This window comes from Dipodomys spectabilis, unplaced genomic scaffold (genome assembly GCF_019054845.1).
Source record: "Dipodomys spectabilis isolate Male_0828 unplaced genomic scaffold, ASM1905484v1 ptg000054l, whole genome shotgun sequence".
In the NCBI taxonomy this organism is placed as follows: Eukaryota; Metazoa; Chordata; class Mammalia; order Rodentia; family Heteromyidae; genus Dipodomys; species Dipodomys spectabilis.
The window spans coordinates 40,710,478-40,730,754 of NW_024870731.1; the positions used below are offsets into that span (position 1 = coordinate 40,710,478).

The 20,277-nt window shown below is 42.2% G+C and overlaps 1 protein-coding gene across 5 annotated transcripts in view; it reads left to right on the forward strand.

Annotated features, from left to right (window-relative positions):
- Setd5 (SET domain containing 5) overlaps positions 1 to 20,046 on the forward strand; it is an 82,245-nt gene extending 62,199 nt beyond the window's left edge. For 4 of the 5 annotated variants that reach the window (XM_042679686.1, XM_042679688.1, XM_042679687.1 and 1 more), the window contains 6 exons: positions 5,877 to 6,124; positions 12,172 to 12,642; positions 14,574 to 14,872; positions 16,278 to 16,411; positions 16,875 to 16,963; positions 17,400 to 20,046. In XM_042679686.1, coding sequence (XP_042535620.1) covers positions 5,877 to 6,124; positions 12,172 to 12,642; positions 14,574 to 14,872; positions 16,278 to 16,411; positions 16,875 to 16,963; positions 17,400 to 18,008 — 1,850 coding nt within the window. In that variant the 3' untranslated portion in view covers positions 18,009 to 20,046. Of the gene's footprint in view, positions 1 to 5,876; positions 6,125 to 10,237; positions 10,295 to 12,171; positions 12,643 to 14,573; positions 14,873 to 16,277; positions 16,412 to 16,874; positions 16,964 to 17,399 lie in introns of all 5 variants that reach the window. The other variant, XM_042679685.1, reaches the window with a different exon arrangement.
- Positions 20,047 to 20,277: the final 231 nt, after the last annotated feature.

Sequence of the window (20,277 nt, forward strand, 5' to 3'; positions counted from 1 at the left end):
TTCAGGCCAGACACTCTCCACTCCCAGCATTACAAATCCTGTAGCAACCTTGTAGTGATGCTTTGTTTCTGGTATGGAAGTCGTCCGATATGGCTGTAGCAGAGGGTAGGGGGTTTCAAGCTAAACACTCACTGCTACCCATCATTATAAGTCCTGCCCAGTCCTTTCCAGGCTAGTCGTGTAGCAACCACTTTTCCCCCACGTTTTGATGGAATAATGTATAGAATTTTTATTCTTTGGGGATTTAGCTGAAGCGTGCCTAGTATTCATGAAGCCCTGGGTTCATTTTCCATCATCACAAAACAGTAAATTATTGATTATTTTATCAAATTGGTTTAAGCCTCTTAGAACATTGTAGCACAATGATGACTAATTCTCTTAGAAATGTCTAAATAATGTTAATGTTGGAAAATGAGTTAATGTAATTTCTTTCTTAGCATGTCAGATGAGGAAGAGAATGTAATAGCTTGATGACTATTGAAAATTTAATAGAATAGCATATTTTGAACTTTCAAATTGTTCAAAAGAAAGTAGCAGTTACCTTCCTTGTAAAATTCACTAACCCTTAAAATAGATTATTAAGTAAATCTACTGTTGATATCATTAGTTATTTTAACTTGTTAGCCAAAGGAACTTTCCCCCCAAGTCTTTCCCCACCACCACAAAAGTATAAATACTAATATAAAGGGTTATGTAAAGCTAAGCATGGTGGTTACACACCTGTATTTCCAGCACTCAGGAGAAAGGTAGGAGGACCATGAGTTCTGCACAATCCTGAGCTACACAGAGAAACTCTGTGTGTGTGTGTGTGTGTGTGTGTGTGTGTGTGTGTGTGTGTGTGTGTGTGTGTGTGTGAGTGTGTATGTGAGTGTGTGTGTGTGTGTGTGTGTGTGTGATATACAACTAATTTGATCCTTCTAGAAAAGGCAAGAGAAATAACTACAAAACCAATGAAGACCTATAGTGTGATGTTACACAAAATAAAACATCAAGTTAATAACATCAGTAGAGAACTGTGTCCTGTTATCAGCAGAGAGAGATAGGGAGAGTGAGAGTTTAGAAAGACTAAAATAGTGAAAAGTAAATCTAATTAGCAGTATAGCATATTTCAGTAAAGAAAGATGTAAATCAAGGCTTAAGTAATGAGATAAGGCCAAGTTTCTAATCCCCAGATTACTGGGCACTGTCCCTCAGCTCAAGGCGAGTGCTTTACCACTTGAGCCACAGCGCCACTTCGGTTTTCTAAGTGGTTTGTTAGAGATAAGAGTCTCACAAAGGCTGGGAAGGTGGCTCAGTGGTAGAGCGTTTGCCTTGCATGCTCGAGGCCCTGGGTTCGATTCCTCAGCACCACATAAGCAAAAAGAAAAAAGCACTAGCCTTGAACTGAAGAGCTGAGGGACAGTGCCCAGGCCCAGAGTTCAGGCCCCACGACCGGACCCAAAAAAAAAAGGAGTCTCACAGAGTTTCCTGTCCTGGCTGGCTTTGAACCACGATCCTCAGATCTCAGCCTCCTGAGTAGTTAAGATTACAGGCATGAGCCACCGAGGCCCAGCTTGAATTTCTTAAAACATCAAAATCACAAGGTTTTTGTTGGTGTGCACATAACTAATGGTTACTACACTTCATCAACATGAAAGTATATATTTAGAATCAGCAAAATATTTTGGAGCAATTAATATAACTAACTAGGAGAACCCTAACAATTTAATAAAATGTGTCGATACTGCCTGGCATTTTGGTACCTCCCTATTACCTAGCCTTAAGCTACACAGTGAGAACCCTTTCTCAAACTTAAAATATGTCCTTATTGATACCATATTTTATGGTAAGCTGACAGGCCAATATTCACACATAAATCCAATATATTTAAGAATCTAATAAAATAACTGAAATTTTAAATAGTGATAGTATAATCTTATAACAACTAAAGATTTGCAAAGAAGGTACTAGTTATTTGGCATGTGAATAGCAAAAAATAATCATTTTCATATGCTTAAAATGTCAATACTTCAAACTTTGGGGCTAGATATTGTGACAAACACCTATAATCCCAGCTACTCCATAAATGGAAGATGGAGGGTCATGCTTCAAGGCCAGTTTAAAGAAAAACACAAGATACTTGTGCAAAAGGACTGGGATCGAGGCAGAAAGTACCAGGCCCTAAGTTCACTCCCCTGTACTATGTTCCTAGAAAGAACTACATGTTACTTTTGAGTTAAAATCTAAATTAGTGTTAGTAGTTAGTGGTAGGGTGAGTAGAGCAGAGCAGAGTGAATTAGAGTGCTTGCTCTGGTTTTAAAAAAGGTGTAAGTCCCCTGGTTTCAATCCCTAGCACTCTAAAAATAAAAATTATAAATAATATTTAAGGTGAAAATTTAAACACCTACTAGAATAAGAATAGGCTGGTATTTTTGTAGTCTTTTGTAAAGTGGTTCAATTAAATATAAAATTTAAAGGCAAAGAGCAAATTGGGGAAGTTTATTTGCAATTTTTTTACCTTGGGGATGGGGGGGACGGTTTGGTTGTGGTGTTTGTTTTAATGCCAGGCCTGTAGCTTGAGCTAAGGGTGTGGGTATTGTCCCTGAGCTTATCACTTGAGCCATAGCTCAGCTTCTGGCTTTTTGGTGGTTAACTGAAGAGTCTCACAGACTGCTGACATAGCTTGGAACCACAATCAAATCTCAGCCTCCTGGGTAGTTAAGATTACAGAAATGAGTCACTAGCACCCAGCATATTTGTAATCTTGTGTGTTCGTGATAGATTGGGGCTTGAACTCTGGCCCTTTTGTACTCTGGCTCTGCTTACTGCTGTCACTCTGCTTCTTCAAGCCAACCTCCTCTTCCCCCGCCCCCCTGGGCCTTGAACTCAGGACCTCATGCTCTTGCTTAGCTTTTTTAAATCAAAGCTAGCATTCTACCACTGGAGCCACACCTCCACTTTCAGTTTTTTGCTGGTTAATTGAGATCAAAGTCATGTAGATTTTTCTGCCAGGCTAGCTTAGAATGTATAGCCTCAGATTTCAGGTTCCTGAATCGCTATGGTTACAAGCCTAAGCCACTGCACCTGCCTAATTTTTGCTTGCTAATTGTATTATAGTTTTGCAAGCCAGGTGCTAGTGGCTCACAATTATAATCCTAGCTATTCAGGAGGCTGAGATCTCAGTATCAGGGCTCAAGCCAGCCTGGGCAGAAAAGTCCCTATGAAAGTCTCCATTTAACCACCCAAAAAATGAAAGTGGGGCTATGGTTCAAAGTGGTAGAGTAGAGTACTAGCCCTAAGCAAAAGAACTCAGGGACATCACATCACCCTGGCCCTCCCTGAGTTCAAACCCCACAATCAACAACAAAAAAAAAAAGTCTTATATACCCAGGCACTGGTGGCTCACGCCTGTAATCCTAGCTACTCAGGAGGCTGAGATCTGAGGATCGTGGTTCAAAGCCAGCCCGGGCAGGAGAGACCATGAGACTCCTATCTCCAATAAACCACCAGAAAACTGGAAGTGGCGCTGTAGCTCAAGTGGTAGAGCGCTCGCCTTGAGCTGAAGAGCTGATGGACAGTGCCCAAGCCCAGAGTTCAAGCCCCATGACCGACAAAAAAAAAAAAAAGTCTTATAGTTCTATCTAGGTTGATTCCAAACCAGAGATCCTTATATCTCAGCCTCCTGATCAGCTAGGATTATAGGCATGAACCACCTGGGCCAGGCTGTTGTTAACATTGTTTAGCAACACTCAAGAGGTATCATTATTTAGATATTCCTTACAAATGAATAAAAAGATTAGCATATTGGTAGAATGTAGTCTTATGAACATAAGCAGACAGTTCACACAAGAATCAGTACATAGCTGGGTGCTGGCAGCTTGCTCCTGTAATCCTGTCAGGAGGCTGAGATCTAAGTATCAAAGCCTGCCCAGACAGAAGAGTCCATGAGATTTATCTCCAATTAATTTTTTACTGAAAAAGTTGGAAGCAGAGGTAAAACCAAGCAAGAGCATGAGACTCTTGAAGTTGAACCCCACTACCAGCATGTGCACACGCACACACACAAAGAGAATACATTCATAGTAAGTCAGTAAGCATTGTTTTTGTTAAAATTATCTATGTGTAGCCATTTGTCCTAAAGCAAGTACATAAATATGTAGGAGCAACGTTTTTGGTCATTAGAATACATGTGTAATAGGAAAAGATTTGAACACTTATGCTGGTTAAACTTTGGTAATATTAATTCCATGCTTCCACTTAAAAAGTGAATGGTAAGTCAGGTGTTGTGAGATATACACTCAGGCAGCTAAGACAGGATTCCAAATTTGAAGCCAGCTTCTATATTGCTAGCTCAAGGTTATCTAAGGCTACCAAAGCAAGTCACTCCTTAAAAACCAGAACACACACACACACACACACAAATATAGTGAATCATAGGCAATTTTGTGTGTGTGTGTGTGCGCGTGTATGTGCGCATGTGCCTGTCCTTGATTTGAAATCAGGGGGCCTTGTCATTGTCCCTGGGATTTCTGTTTTGTTTTGTTTGTATGGGTTTGTTTTGTTTTAGTTTTTTTGTTTTCGGGGGGGGGGGGGGGGGGGTCCTGGAGCCTGAACTCTGGGCCTGTCCCTCAGCTCTTCAGCTCAAGGCTAGCATACTACTACTTAAGCCAGTACCACTTCCAGATTTTTCTGATGAGAAATCGAATCCAGGGCCAGTGCATGCCACCTTCCCAGCCCCTGTCCCTGGGATTTCTTGCTCAAAACTGCCCCGGCTCCACTTCCAGGTTTTTGGTGGTTAATTGGAGATAAGAGTCTCATGCCAGGACTGGATTTGAACCACAATCCTCAGATATCAGTCTCCCGAGTAATTAGGATTACAGGTGTGAGTCACCAATGCCCAGTTGTCAGCTATTCTTACAGGTATTTCTGAGAGAATGTTACTGAGCACTATAGATAAGACTAAGAGTCAATGAGATCAATGTAATGTTCCAGAAAGAAGTCTACATAAAAATACACCGAGATATGAAAATAGAATGAAATCCATTAAATCTGTTTTAAAAGGAGAAATGCAAGTATTATAAACAAGGTGAACTCAATCAAAATCCATGCAATATACAGAAGAAAAACTTGCTGACCCATAGAACTCTTATCAAGTTGAATAGATTATTATAAGAAGTCCTCAGCAGCCTCTGGTGCCAGTGGCTCAAGCCTGTAATCCTAACTCTTCAGGAGGTTGAGATCTGAGGATCAAGGTTTAGAGCCAACCCAGGCAGGAAACTAAAAGTCCTCAGCAAATCTGTGTGAAATATCGTCCACATACATTGCTTTGTAGGTCACGGTTTTCACTATGCTCTAGTGATGATGAGATTTATTATTTAATTGATGTTTTAAACTTAATAGCACAAAAGTACACTGGAGCTAGAGTACTTAAACTTTTTCTTTACACACTATAGATTGCTCTCTTTTAACATAGAAAAGATGATAATTTGTTCAAATTAAATCGTATTAGTACAGTGTTTTTCTCTGAAAGTGTCATGGATATCTGCCCAGGCTGGTTTCCAACCTTGATCACCACATCTCAACCTTCTGGGTAGCTAGGATTATAAGCATGAACCAGCAGTGCCTTGCTCAAAATTTATTTTTGGCTCTTGGATAGATTATATCTTCTCAGGCATTAGTTATTAGGACTGACAGATTCATTTGGAGTTTCTCTTAGACATAGTGCTTTGAGAATTATTTTCAGTGTATTTCTTCAGTCTTTTAGTCTGATTTGAAGAGATAATGGGAAGAAACAAAAAAAGAAAGTATGAACCATTGCATGTTAGCGATTTAATGGTTTTAATGAAGCCTACCATTAAGCTGTGATTCAACTCTCATTCAACATTTGTATTTCCCAGATTTGTTGAGCCCATTAAAGAAATGGAAGTCTCGCTATTTAATGGAGCAGAATGTCACCAAGTTACTTCGGCCTTTGTCTCCAGTCACACCACCTCCTCCCAGTTCAGGCTCTAAGAGCCCCCAACTGACTACCCCTGGCCAAACTCACCCAGGAGAAGAAGAGTGTCGAAATGGATACAGCCTCATGTTCTCGCCAATCACGTCTCTTACTACTGCTAGTCGCTGCAACACTCCTCTGCAGTTTGAGGTGATTTGGGTTTTGTTGTTGGGAGTGCCAGATATGAAAGTTATCATTTGTACCTCATTTCAAATACAATGCCATTTCAAATGTCTCTTTACTGTCTTCCTTTCCCATCTCACCACAAGAGTGGGAAACTCCAGAGTCAGTGTGGCCTCTTTACCTAGTAGCCTCTCATCTCGGCAACCCCTGTACTTCCCAGATTAGGAAGTGTTAACAGCTCTCACTCACCTGTCTTTGGCATGCAGTCAGTCCCTACATGTCCTTAGCTTTGGGTAGTAAGCATGCTGAATCTTTATCTTTACTGAATATCTTGGTCAAAGAGGCTTCTAGGTACCTGTAGGTACCCATTAGTGACACCAACCTGAGAGCTCAGAGTATACTTAAGATTATCTTTTCTGTGTCTAGGCCTTTAAATGACTGCAGTATCTTTCCCAGGTTGTTTTGTATTTTTTATTGTGGCCTCAGGGAGCAAAGATTTAGTGATTATTCAGGTACTTAGGATGAATGTGGGAGGGGAGGTGTTTGCTTGTTTGTTTGTTTTCCCCACTGTATTAGGAATGAGAAATAGACAAGACTAGAAAGGCAAACTTACTATCATTGTTTGGATTGTTAGAAATTGTCACTATTAATGTTTGGGTGACAGATTTTAATAGAATCCAACGTATATTAATAAATCCATCCATTCAGATGCAGTTGCAGCTATAATCCAAGCTATTTGTGAGGTAGAAATTGCAATTCAAGGCCAGCGTAGGCCAAAAACAAATTTGGCAATACCCTGTCATAACCAAGGACTGTACAAAGTGTCCTGCACCTGTATCTCAGCAGTGCAACAAAGCTTAAATAGGATCATAATACAGGCTGGCCCAAGCATAAAGCAAGACACTATCTTAGAGGGGAAAAAGCTAACAAGAAAAGGGCTGGTAGAGTAGCTGAAGTGTTTAGGGCCACTTGCCTATCTAACCTAAGACTCATAAGTTCAGACCCATATATTGCCAAAAGAAAAACCTATTACAAGTTGCTTTAAGTTGTGATTAATTAATTAGACACTCCTTCTCAGTAGAGTTTGTTCTGACCACTTAAAACACCCAGCATTTAGCTAGGTATGGATGGCTTATGCTTGTAATCCTACCTACTGAGGAGGCTGATACCCAGAGGATCATAACTTGAAGCTAGGCCTGGCTGAAAATTCAGTCTTTGAGTCGCTATCTCCAGTATAATCAACAAAAACCAGGCTGAAGGTAAGGCTCAAGTGGTAGGGCCCCAGTCGAGCAAATATAAGGCACTGAGTTCAAATTCCAGTTCTAACATTAAAAATACCTTGATTTCTATCTAAGTAATAAAGAAGAAACTAGAAACAACACTGAGAGAGCTATATGTTTTGTATATATCACTAGACATATAAACTTGATTTTGGGACAGACTTCTCTCTATGTGGAAAAACAACCTTCTGGTTACCTAGGGAAATAACTTTTGTCAAGTTCTTTATGGTATTCTTTTTTAAAGAATAACTTTATTATAATTATAAAGCTGTTATACAGAGAGGTTGCCAGCTTATAAGTCAGGTAATGAGTACATTTCTTTTTGGTCAGTGTCACCCCTTCCTTCACTTTCCCCATTTTCTCCTCCCATCCCTGTCTCCTGGTATTCTTTGTAGCCAAAAATTATACCAACTAATTCAGACCTTTCTATCTTTGACTTTTCAGTTATTAGTTAGAATGTGGTAGTTTTTTGTTTTTTGTCAGTCATGGGGCTTGAACTCAGGACCTGGGCACTGTCCCCACATTCTTTTGCTCAAGGCTCAGCTCTACCACTTTGGGCCACAGCTCCACTTCTGTTCTTTGCGTTGTTAATCGGAGATAAGAGTCTCTCAGAGACTTTCCTATCCAGGCTAGCTTCAAACCATGATCCTCAGTTCTCAGCCTCCTGAATAGCTAGAATTACAGGTGTGAGCCATCAGCACCTGGCACCAATTTGAGTTTTATATAAAGTAAGAAATCATAAGACTAAATTCTCCCTAGAAAGCAATCAAATTATAAGAATAGAATTACATATTTAATTAAAACAAGTTTTATTTTTGTAAAATTACTGAAACTAGTAGCTAAATCTTGTTCCAAAACAAGCAAGGTTAGGACTCGGCACATTTCCTGTTAGCTATAGCATTCAGATTAACTGTGAAACTACTATGCATGATTTAAAAAAGAAAGAAAAAAAAACTGTGATTGTAATGAAGCATTGTTCAAACACTTTAATAGAAGCCAAATGTATTATTCACTATTGTAAACTTGTGATTTAAGGAAATGTGGCCTTTTTCATCTAATAAACAACCTCACCTCATCACCGTTCTAATAGCAACACTTTTTCCTGTAGTTCAGTGCAGAAAAGTAGATAGCAAGACTTTTTTCTATCAAATTCATGACTCAGAGAAATGTCCAAAGGATGTCAGAAGTAAATACCAGCTTTGTTTTGGGAAGAATTTTTTTTTTAATCAAAAAATATTTAGAGGGCTGGGAAGATGGCTCAGTGGTAGAGCGCTTGCCTTGCATGCCTGAGGCCCTGGGTTCAATTCCTCAGCACCACATAAGCAAAAAGAAAAAAGCTGGAAGTGGCGCTGTGGCTCAAGTGGTAGAGCACTAGCCTTGAGCTGAAGAGCTGAGGGACAGCGCCCTGGCCCAGAGTTCAGGCCCCATGACCGGACCCAAAAAAAAAAAAAAAAAAAAAAATATATATATATATATATATATATATATATATATATATTTAGAATATTGAGACATCTTCAATATTAAGGTAAGGAGATACACAAAGGAAAGCAAAACCTGCAGGGGAAAGTCTCTAGAAGAGGAGGTACAACATTAGTCAAGCAGATTCAGTTAATCTCCCCTTTTCACCAGCCTAACTCTTCCCTTCTCTTCCTGCCCTCAGTTCCATACTCAACTTTGTCTGACATATACAAAGCATGAAGCAAGCACCTTTCTCTTGCTTTGCTGAAGCAGCCCATTAATCCTACCACAGCATGGTCTGCCACCAGGCAACAGCTGCATGTTCTACACATTTGGAATCCTCCCCTTAGCCCTTTTCACTTTGTTCACATGTTGTCATTCCTATCTCCTCATTAAGAGCTTGCTATCCAGTCACTATTTGTTTGGGAAATGTTGCCTCAGATTAAAAGTCTACTGTCTATAGGCCTGAAGGACTCTCAAATATATATACACATGCTTCCTTTTTTTTTCCTCCTGTGTTCCCAAAAGTACAGTGTATGTTAATCAAAAGAACCATAATAGAAGTGCTCAGGTCTAATTACATTGTGCCAAAAATCACATCCAGCTTGTGAATATGGATTCTCTCATTCGCACTTTTTTCTGTAACTGATTCAAGAAGGTTCTGATCATCTCCTCTACTTTGTCAGACAGTCACCCAGCATGCTGAGTAATCTTCCAGAATAACAGTAATGGGCTGAAGCATGTAAGAGAGTGAAACATGCTGACCAATAGAAGGGATGTGAGGTGAAGGAACAGGGTTCTTATGAAGAGGACTAAAGGGCAGAGTAGCCGTCAATAATAAAGATTGTGGGGCTGGGAAGGTGGCTTAGTGGTAGTATGCTTGCCTTGTATGCATAAGGCCCTGGGTTCAATTCCTCAGCACCACATAAGCAGAAAAAGCCGGAAGTGGTGCTGTGGCTCAAGTGGTAGAATGCTCGCCTTGAGCTGAAGAGCTCAGGGACAGCACCCAGGCCCAGAGTTCAAGCCCCACAACCGACAGAAAAAAAAAAAAATAGTAAAGATTGTAGGTTGCTAAATTTTTATCTAAAAAATACAAGGAAATATGACACTTAAGTTTTTATCTAACTTTCCCTAGTTTATGCTTGAAATGTTTACTTACAGCATGAAATATTATAACCAGTTTAACATAAAATGCTTTCAAGATAATCAGGAAGCATTTTAACAAGTCATTCTGTCCACTGAGATGAGTTCTGAAGTTAAACATTTCCCCTACGCATTCTTAATCCCACCCACCAACAAAGTTGTGGCTAACATCTATGCTTGCTCTTATTTTTTGTTTGTTTTGTTTTGCTTCTTTTCTTGGAGTAGATGAATAACAAGATGCTTTTCCCTCCTCCAGAGCATATCCTCCCCTGAGAGTTCCCCTGCGCATAGGCCCGAGTCCCTGTCACCCGAGGTAGTTATCACACCATCTCAGTCACACTTGGAGGCTGAGTGTGCGTGAATGTGTGCATGAGTGTGTTCCTGAGTGTGTGGGAGGGTTGGGACTCTGAGTGAGTCGGGTAATGGGCTGGAGGGCGGCCAATTAGTCGCTGAAAGTTGAACAAATCTTCCTGTGTAACACTGGAATTAGGGACGTAGACAGAGGCGATAAGTAGATGTGTGTATGTGATGGGGCTTGTTCTGTTGTTAACTGGGGAAGGGGTGGCTGAAGAGTTTTATGAAAGAAGGAATGGAATCTAGAAGTCAAGTTTAAAGGCTATTAATGTGTGACAGTCTTTAACAATTAAGGAAAGTTCAGTGTTTGGTAAGCGTTATCTACTAGTATTAATTGGGCAGCTTACATTGGAAGAGTTGGACAGGGACTCATGCCTTGTTTCAGGGTTAATGTGACAACTCTGTAACAGACGTTTTGACTTTGGTTGATAGATTGACCAGCTTCTTCTTGAAAGCAAATCATTGTGCCTCATAGCTTTCCTGTATTTCCACTTCTTCATAGGTCTGACATACAGGGAAATTAAACCAGTTCATGGCTTTTGTGTCACACTTCTCTGTTCTGCCGTGACTTGGTTATTTATAGTTGTAAAATGAACGATACCTCTTAGAACATCAACTGAGAACTACTGCTATGGAAATGCTAAATTCACACTTTAGCCCTATGATTTGGGTGAATGTAGTAATTATTAACTCTTAGTCTACATGGAATTTTTTTCCTCTTGAAGAGAATGTTTTAGTCTCCTTACCCTTCAAAAATTAACTCAACTTTAACCCCATCATTTTTAATTTAAATATATATGTATGTGTGTGTGTGTATATATATATATATATATATATATATATACATGTTTTTATTTATTTATTTGACTAAACTCTATGAGAATTAATCAGATTCTCTGTCAGTAGGATTTTATAAACCATTGTGACATGAACTTTTAAGTGGTGAGTGCTATTCCTTCTAGTAGCTTACTAGAGATTTTCCAATCTTACTAGGAAAGTTCAGCTCATTTTCTTCTCAGCATCAGTTGATTGACATGGTGTGGTATTTGGGTTTCTGGTACCAGTTTTGTAGTCTGGCTACAGTTGACCTAGTGATGGAAAAAGCTCAAGTTATCTTGTAATGTTAACCAAATAGTAGGTGGAGTTCTAGTTTTGCAACATTTCACATGCTCTTCAGTGATGGGCATTAGTGGTCTTGTGATATGTTGGTATATATGAGAGAATAAAGAGAATTGAATGGCCAGAAAGTTGTATGAGAAACACACCTATTTCACAGTGGAAGTGAGTGAAGAACTGGTTGGTTGGTGTCTTTAATACATTTTCTTTTACTGAACCAGTAACTTAAGTACTTGCCTTTTCATCTACTTTCTGTTTTGTTTTTTTTTCCACCCTTTTTCTCTCCCACCTTCCATCAGTATTAATCTGAGAATGAATAATTTCAGAAGTCAGTTGTCTTTTGACCCCTGTGTATAGTATGCATGGTGCTCAGGTAAATCCCTGATTATACCACCAGCCCCCTTACTGTAGGTACAAAGTGACTGAGTAGCCTGGTGAAAGGCCAGGCAGGCAAAATAGTCACCTAATTCTGACTCCCCAATATTCTCATAAAAGACTTCAAAGCATTTTGGGAAATCGGCCGGGATTCTTTAGTAAGCTGGCCTTATATACACTGTTGCTGCATGGGACTTCCACATATGTTAATGACTTTCTCTCCTCTGCCTCCATCCCTTTTACCTTTCCTTGTTTACCTTTGCCCCTCTTGCTCTTCCCTTTTTTCCTTCTGACTTTCCTTTCTCCTCTGCCCCTTGTCTCCATTGATTTTTTTTTTTTCTTCAGCTTTGTCACCGAAAAGACCTGGATTTAACAAAAGTAGGATATCATGACTCCAACACTAACAGCTGTGCTGACAGACCTTCCATGCTTAACTCAAGTCATTCTGACCTGGCTCCTCATCCCTCTCTTGGGCCCACCTCAGAGACTGGCTTCCCAAGTAGGAGTGGAGATGGACCTCAAAGTCTTGTGAGAAACTCGGACCAGGCATTTCGGACAGAGTTCAACTTGATGTATGCCTACTCCCCTTTGAACGCTATGCCTCGAGCAGATGGATTATATAGAGGGTCTCCCCTAGTAGGGGATAGGAAGCCTTTGCATTTGGACGGGGGATATTGTTCCCCTGCAGAAGGGTTTTCCAGCAGATATGAACATGGATTTATGAAAGACCTCTCTCGTGGATCGATGTCACCCGGTGGTGAACGCGCCTGTGACGGAGTTCCATCTGCCCCCCAGAACCCACCACAGAGGAAAAAGGTAAGTGTTTATGTAACATGGACTCCCTCTTGAAGAACATTAACCAAACAAAAGTTCCAAATGTGTGCTCAACACTATTCTCAGATCAGACCTTTAGTCTCTGCCATGTGCAGCGAGAATCAGACTGTTTTAATGGTCATTAGGCTAGTCAGCTGCACTGGCCATTGATGAAATGAACTAAGCAACTCAAGAGCAGCGATGGGAAGGAGGGAATGAGAGGGAAAGCGAGAACAGCTTACACTAAGCAAAAAGAAGGAAAATGTACATATCACCCAATGTAGAAGAAATAGTTGTATTTTTAAAGCTCATAGAATTCAGACATAGGCCATGATAATGACAATTTGCCTTGTGAAGGTTAAAATATGTTTGTGGCTTTAAATATCACTATCCTACAATACTGTGAAATTTATGTAATCACTTAATCTCGATAAATATATTATTTTAAAAAAATAGCCATCAGAGCAAAGATGTGTCTTGGTGTTAGACCTCTTATATAGCTTGCTGAAAGCCTTCGGTTCAAGTCCTAGCATTGCAAAAAGAAAGAAAATGAACACCTGTAATTCCAGCATTCAGATGTTGAGGCAGGAAGATTACAAGACAAGCCTGAGCCATGTAGTTCAATTGTATCTTTTAAAAAATGGGGCAGACAGGCCAGGCAAGAAAGTACGTGGTACTCTTATCTCCAATGAACCACTAGAAAACTGGAAGTGGAGCTGTGGCTCAAGTGATAGACCACTCACCATGAGCTGAAGAGCGCAGGGACAGCGCCCAAGCCCAGAGTTCAAGGCCCACAACTGACTAAAAAAAAAAAGGTGGGGCAGAGGTGGGCACCAGTGGCTCCATCTGAGGATCATAGTTTGAAGCCAACCTAAGCAGAAAAGTCCCCATGGGGCTCATCTTCAATTAACTACTCAAAAAACTGTAAGTAGAGCTGTGGCTCCAAGTGGTAGAGCGCTAGACTTAGCAAAAGAGCTTAGGGGCAGCATCCAGGCCCGGAGTTCAAGTACCACAACCAACCAAAAAAAAAAAAAAAAAATTGGGGGCAGCAGGGCACTGATGACTCAGGACTGTAATCCTAACTTAGTTTCTCAGGAGGTTGAGATCTGAGGAACATGGTTTGAAGCCAGCCCAGGCAGGAAAGTCCATGAAGTTCTCCAATTAGGCACCAAATTATCTCCCATTAGCCACCAAAAAGCCAGAAGCAGAGCTGTGGCTCAAGTGGTAGAGCACTAGTCTTCAGCACAAAAGCTCAGGGACAGCATCCCTGAGTTAAAGGCTCAGGACTAGCATCCCAAAAAAATTGAGGGACAAGAAGGAAGCATTGTATCCCCACAATCCTGTAATGTAGGGAAGTAAGTCATTAATTATAGTGATAATGGATACTCTGGAGGAGTTGTTTACACGTGCTAAGAACCTCTTAGCAGAGGGTTCTGACCAGGAGAAGTCTAGCAGCCAGCAAATGAGGATGAGTATGTTATAACAGAGAATAAATCTGGGACACTTGAGTAATGATGCAGTGTGGTATGAACAGTTGGATATAATTATTGTGCCAGGCATAAAGAGAGGGAGATACAGGAAGAAAGTACATTGTGAGATGGGCCGAGTCAGGCCATAGAGAGCTTGCTAAGTTTGCCTGTCCTAGAAATCACAAAGTCCCAAACTATGGGGTGAAGGTATGTTGGGGACGGTTGTGGTGGTGGTGGTGGTGGTTGTTTGAAACATACCTCTAGGGATTCCCAAATAGGAAGAAGAACCCGGGAGGGTCTACATGATGGTCTATGCCTTTAATCGCAGCATCTGGGAGGCAGAGAAGAAAACCTTGATTTTGAGTCCAAACAAAGGGCTTCCTAAAAAAGAGCTTCTCTTCTCTCCCCATTACTAGGGACCCTCTGAGGCCATCCAACTGGAGTACTGTTTCTTTTCCTTTCTAGGTATCCCTGCTGGAGTACCGAAAACGGAAACAAGAAGCCAAGGAGAATTCTGGTGGGGGCAGCGACTCGGCACAGAGCAAAAGCAAGTCTGCAGGAGCTGGGCAGGGCAGCAGTAACTCTGTTTCTGACACTGGTGCCCATGGTGTTCAGGGATCTTCAACTCGAGTCCCATCCTCCCCTCACAGAAAGTTCTCCCCATCTCATTCCTCTATGTCACATTCGGAGGCAGTAAGCCCATCAGATTCCAGGGGCACTTCTTCATCTCACTGCAGACCTCAAGAGAATATCAGCAGTAGATGGTACGTTTATATTAAGTTCAAGAAGGAAATACATACCTAAGATGGTGCACCACTTCATTTGTGATGTATTAGAACTAGCCTGAGAGAGCTAGGCACCAGTGTAGGCTGTCCTCAACTGATTTAATAGCATCAGCCACATCCTCCAACCTTATAGAAGCAGAGGATTACCAGCAAGCTTGCAGTTCAGACAACATAGTTGTAGCTGCTCAAGGGCTATTATATTTGGTGGACACTGAACATGCCTCTCTGGACTAGAGGCATAGCTCAGTGGTAGAGTGCCTGCCTAAAACTACCTCATCAGAAGCCTAACCAAGTTTTATTTGAATTAGCAACATTAGCTCGCTGTTCCATGCAGCAAGCATAAACAGAGTTACGACAATCTTAAAGGATTTGCTCTGATTTAGGAGAGGCTGTAAATAATAGTGGCAAGTTCTGAATATCAAATGAGTAAAACACAAAGAATCAGAAGTACAGTGATCTTGAACTAAAAACAAGTCTTGGAAAGAATGAACTTGGCTCAAATTATATTCACTAATCTAGGAAACATTTATCAAGCTGCTGCTTAGGTATCAGGCACATTATTTCACAGACAAGATTTAGCATTTCAACATGGAAAGTAAAGTTAGCCTTGAACAAAAAAGGTAAATGATAGCACGTGATCCTGAGATCAAGCCCCAGTACTAGCACACACACAAAATTAACTTTGGGGCTGGGAATGTGGCTCAGTGGTAGAGCACTTGCCTTGCATGCCTGAGGCCCTGGGTTCGATTCCTCAGCACCACATAAGCAAAAAGAAAAAAGCCGGAAGTGGCGCTGTGGCTCAAGTGGCAAAGCGCTAGCCTTGAGTTGAAGAGCTGAGGGACAGCGCCCAGGCCCAGAGTTCAGGCCCCACGACCGGACCCAAAAAAAAATTAACTTTGAAGAGGGAAGGGCTGGAGTTTTAACTCAGGATGAGGAGCTAGGCAGGCACCCTCACACTTAAGCTAGCTACATTTCTAGCCCAAAACTAACATCTTTTTGTGTGGGTGGGTGCCAGTCTAGGGCTTGAAATCAAAGTTTGGGTTCTTGTCCCTGAGCTTTTGTGCTCAAGGCTAGCATTCTACCACCTGTGCCACAACCAGACTTCCAGTTTTCTTTGTAGTTAATTGGGGATAAGAACCTCAGATTTTTCTGTCTGGGTGGCCTTTCAACCATGATCCTCAAGTCTCAGCCTCCTGAATAGCTAAGGTTGCAATGTGAGCACCGGGGCTTGGCAACAATGTCTTGCTCTAAAGGTCCTGAAGAAAATAATATTTGAGGGTGTCTTAAGAGAATATACTGTATAATCTTTGTCAAGTCCTCCTTTGTTTCAGACTCTTGGCTCATCAGTCCTGTGGTTTCAACTTGTAACCTGGTACCTTTGCAGGATGGTTCCCACATCAGTAGAACGACTCCGAGAAGGAGGAAGTATCCCTAAGGTCCTCCGAAGCAGTGTGAGAGTGGCCCAGAAGGGAGAGCCTTCTCCCACGTGGGAGAGTAATGTCACAGAGAAAGATTCAGGTGAGCCCATGGCCTTCTGACAAGCAGGTTTGGGTCACATGAGCTAGGGTCTACATAACTCACATCAAATGCTGGGATAAGGTGAGTCCATTTCGGATGCACTTGAGCTTTGCTGAATGCTGGTTCCAGCTCAGTGTTCTGTGAGGCCACAAAACAAGATACAGCAATGCTTGCTCTCTGTCTGCTCTTTTTTCCCAAGGGATATCTTTCTATAGCACTCGTCTGTCCAAAGTCCTGGAGCTCCACCTCGATGAAGGATGAAGAGAAAGAAGGAAAGGAAAATGAGATCAGGCATTTAAAACACAGTGCATTTTTAACCACTCCTTTTACCCTCGTGGCATGCTGCATTCGCTCAGTTTGTCACAAAGAGAGCAGCATGGGTTGGTGATGGCATTGGTCATTGGAATGAACAAGGGCTGTTTCTTGTTCTGAGAAACCAGATTGATTTTATAATACCTTCTAGACCCTGCAGATGGAGAAGGCTCAGAAACATTGAGCTCAGCGCTCTCAAAAGGAGCCACCGTTTACAGCCCTTCCAGATACAGCTACCAGGTGAGTCGAGGAGGCTTTTAACCATAGGAATTTATCCTAAGTTCTAATGTTTGGTCATCCTACTCATCATGTGCATTTGAGATGCTGGCATTACCCACAGTTTGAGAAGACTTGGAATTAAGTCTTCAGCTGGTCACTCTAAGATATATCATACTAGAAAAATAAATCACGGGGCTGGGAAGGTGGCTCAATGGTAGAGCGCTTGCCTTGCATGCATGAGGCCCTGGGTTCAATTCCTCAGCACCACATAAGCAAAAAAGAAAAAAACCGGAAGTGGCGCTGTGGCTCAAGTGGTAGAGCGCTAATAACCATTTCACTGCCCCAGTATTCCTTTAAAAAGAAAATACAGAAGAAAGAAAATGGGATATTATAAAGACTTACAAGCTGTTAAAGAGACCTATTCATCTCCTTATGCTTTCCTCCCAACTCTTTCTAGCTCCTGCAGTGTGATAGTCCACGGACAGAATCACAAAGCCTCCTTCAACAGAGTTCCTCCCCCTTTAGAGGACATCCCACCCAATCTCCAGGATACAGTTATCGAACTACTGCACTGAGACCTGGGAATCCCCCCTCACAAGGCTCTTCAGAATCATCCCTCTCTTCCACCTCTTACCCCAGCCCAGCCCACCCTGTGTCTACAGACTCGATGGCTCCCCTTCCGGGGACACCAGGGTATTATAGCAGCCAGCCACATTCTGGAAACAGCACTGGCAGCAATCTTCCAAGGAGGAGCTGTCCTTCTAGTGCTGCTAGCCCTGCCCTACAGGGCCCCTCAGACTCACCAACCTCAGACTCAGTTTCTCAGTCCAGCACAGGAACTCTGAGTTCCACCTCTTTTCCTCAGAACTCTAGGTCGTCATTGCCATCTGACTTACGGACTATCAGTCTGCCCAGCACTGGGCAGTCAGCTGCCTACCAGGCCTCCAGGGTATCTGCGGTTTCCAATTCACAGCACTACCCACACCGTGGGAGTGGGAGTGTGCACCAGTACCGACTCCAGCCACTGCAAGGGTCAGGAGTCAAGACTCAGACAGGACTTTCCTAGGGCTTCTGGATATGGGCAAACAGAACTGAACAAGCCCATAGCTGCTTCCTTCCAGCTGCCTCTGGAACCTAGGCCGAGCATATTGCTGGTGAAGGGGGTTGCAAGATGCCAGAGGATTGGGTCTGGTCTGCAAGAAACAAGACTTGTGGTCGCGGCTGGCCTCTGGCCTTGGGGAACGATGTAAATCTTGTCTGAAGCAGAGACTATAAAGAAGTTTCTCCCTGCTGTTAAGGGTACATTGTTGACAAGCAAATGGTGTTCCGGTTAGTAACGGTTCTAAGTGCAATGAGTTGTGTTGAGCCTCTGTCTCCCATCCTTGCCTGTAGCCCGTAGTCACTTGTGCAGTGAGGACATCTTTTTAAATAAATAATAAGAAAAAAAAGTTTTCCTTTCAAAAGAAAAAAAAAATTGAAAAGAGCCAATCTCAAAGCCCCAAGCCATTTGAGTAGTGTTAGGGTTTTATGCACTTGAGAGAAAAAAAGGTAGGTATACAAATGTCACCGTAAGATGACCATTCCAGAAGCAAATGCGTGTCCAAGGTGTGTCCAGCAAGAGCACTCCCTACCTTTGTCATTAAATCACCAGGGAAGAGGCATGGAAAGTAAAGCTTGGAGCTTGCTCTGATTGAGGGGTGCTTGGCTCTCGGAAGATCTCATGGTCAGTTCTTGATTATCTGGGAGCAGATTGTCTGAGTAGATTGAGGCCCAGCTGTTACCATCCAAGTCCTCCTTCTCAAGCCATTTCAGAGCTTAACCCATGAAGTAAGTAGAGAAAAGTGAAATGAGAAACAAGGTGGTCCCATTGTGTTCATTGGGTTCCTACTTAGCAGCTTGGGAGAGAAGATTGAATTAGAGAGGTTGGAGTGGTCTGGGAATACTTTGAAGTTTTATTTTTTTACTCCCAACTAATCAGGACTTGACGATCTCATGAGTAGGACTGCCTCCCTGATCGGGAGCGTGCACTCGTGGCTGCAGGGTAAGAGTGGGAATATAGGTTTATAGAGTGGCACCGACAGGACTGTGATTGTGTGTGGGCCTGCCCCACGTTTCTTTGGGGGGATGCGTATGTGCGAGTGGGCCGGTGAGAGGTACCCAGCCCCACCCATACCCCTAACACTGCTCTGGATGAGAGATGAGAACAGACTGGCTTCTCCCCATCAGTGCATTGTGCCTGTTGTACACCCCTGGAGGAGCCCTGGAGCCAGCCCAGGTGGGGTACACAATCTTTTTAAATTCCATATGGTTGCCAGCTTCTTTCTTTCCCTTGTTTACTGTAATATCCGGCGTGTTTTTATTTATCTAATTTTGTATTCAGTTATAACCATGGTAGGGTAGTGAATATATGACAGGTGTAATCCCTGGTGCTGCAGTGGACCTTACTTCTTTTCTTTTGGACAAGATAATACTGTGAGTCTCCCTTCTACTTTCTCATTTGTGTCCTCCTTTTACCCCACGCCCTCGCATCCCCTCTTCTATGCTGTCCTACAACCATCATATGCACAGCCTTCTCTCTTTGTGTGTGACTGTTACAAAATTTCACTTTTCAAAATTGAAATCAGGTGTTTGCTCAAATGAGGGGAGATTTTTATTATTTTATGCTGAGACCTCAGCAGAGTACCTTTCTTTTTGTTTCCCCCACAAACCCATCAGTCTGGGAGAGCGTTGGGAGTGGAAATCATGTTGCCTGGGATGCCGGTTTCTTTGTATATTATATAAAACGTATGTAAATGTCTCTCCATTTGGGCTGGGGTTTGCATTCTCCTCTTGGCTGTTGGCCAAGGGGAGAGGCCAGCGGGCAGGCGGCCCTCACCCTGCCTGGCACGTGCAGAGACCCCAGCCACTCTGTGTGGGCAGGGTGCTGTCAAGACCAGACCTCGGGGGGGAGGGGGGGGGCGGGGGGAAGGGGAACTCTTGGAAGGAAAGAAGTATTACTTCTTTCTCAAGTGGAGTGTTTACACCTTGCTGTAACATTTGAACTTTCACAAGAGATGTAATAATTTTGATAATAAAATTCTTAACCATAATAATCATAAAGTTGAGAACTTCTTTGTTCACTTTGTGGCCTCTTAACCTTGTTTGATTTTCCCAATACTATCCTTACCTGACCAATGGTAAGGTAGATCACCTTCAAGAGAATATACATAATGAGATCACCAATACGGATCAGTCCTCCTTCGCCCTCACCTTTTGATTAAGTCACTGTTCAGACAAGTCCAACATTTGAAATCATTTGACCTTTGAAAACTGGCCTGAACTCCAGTAGTGATGTT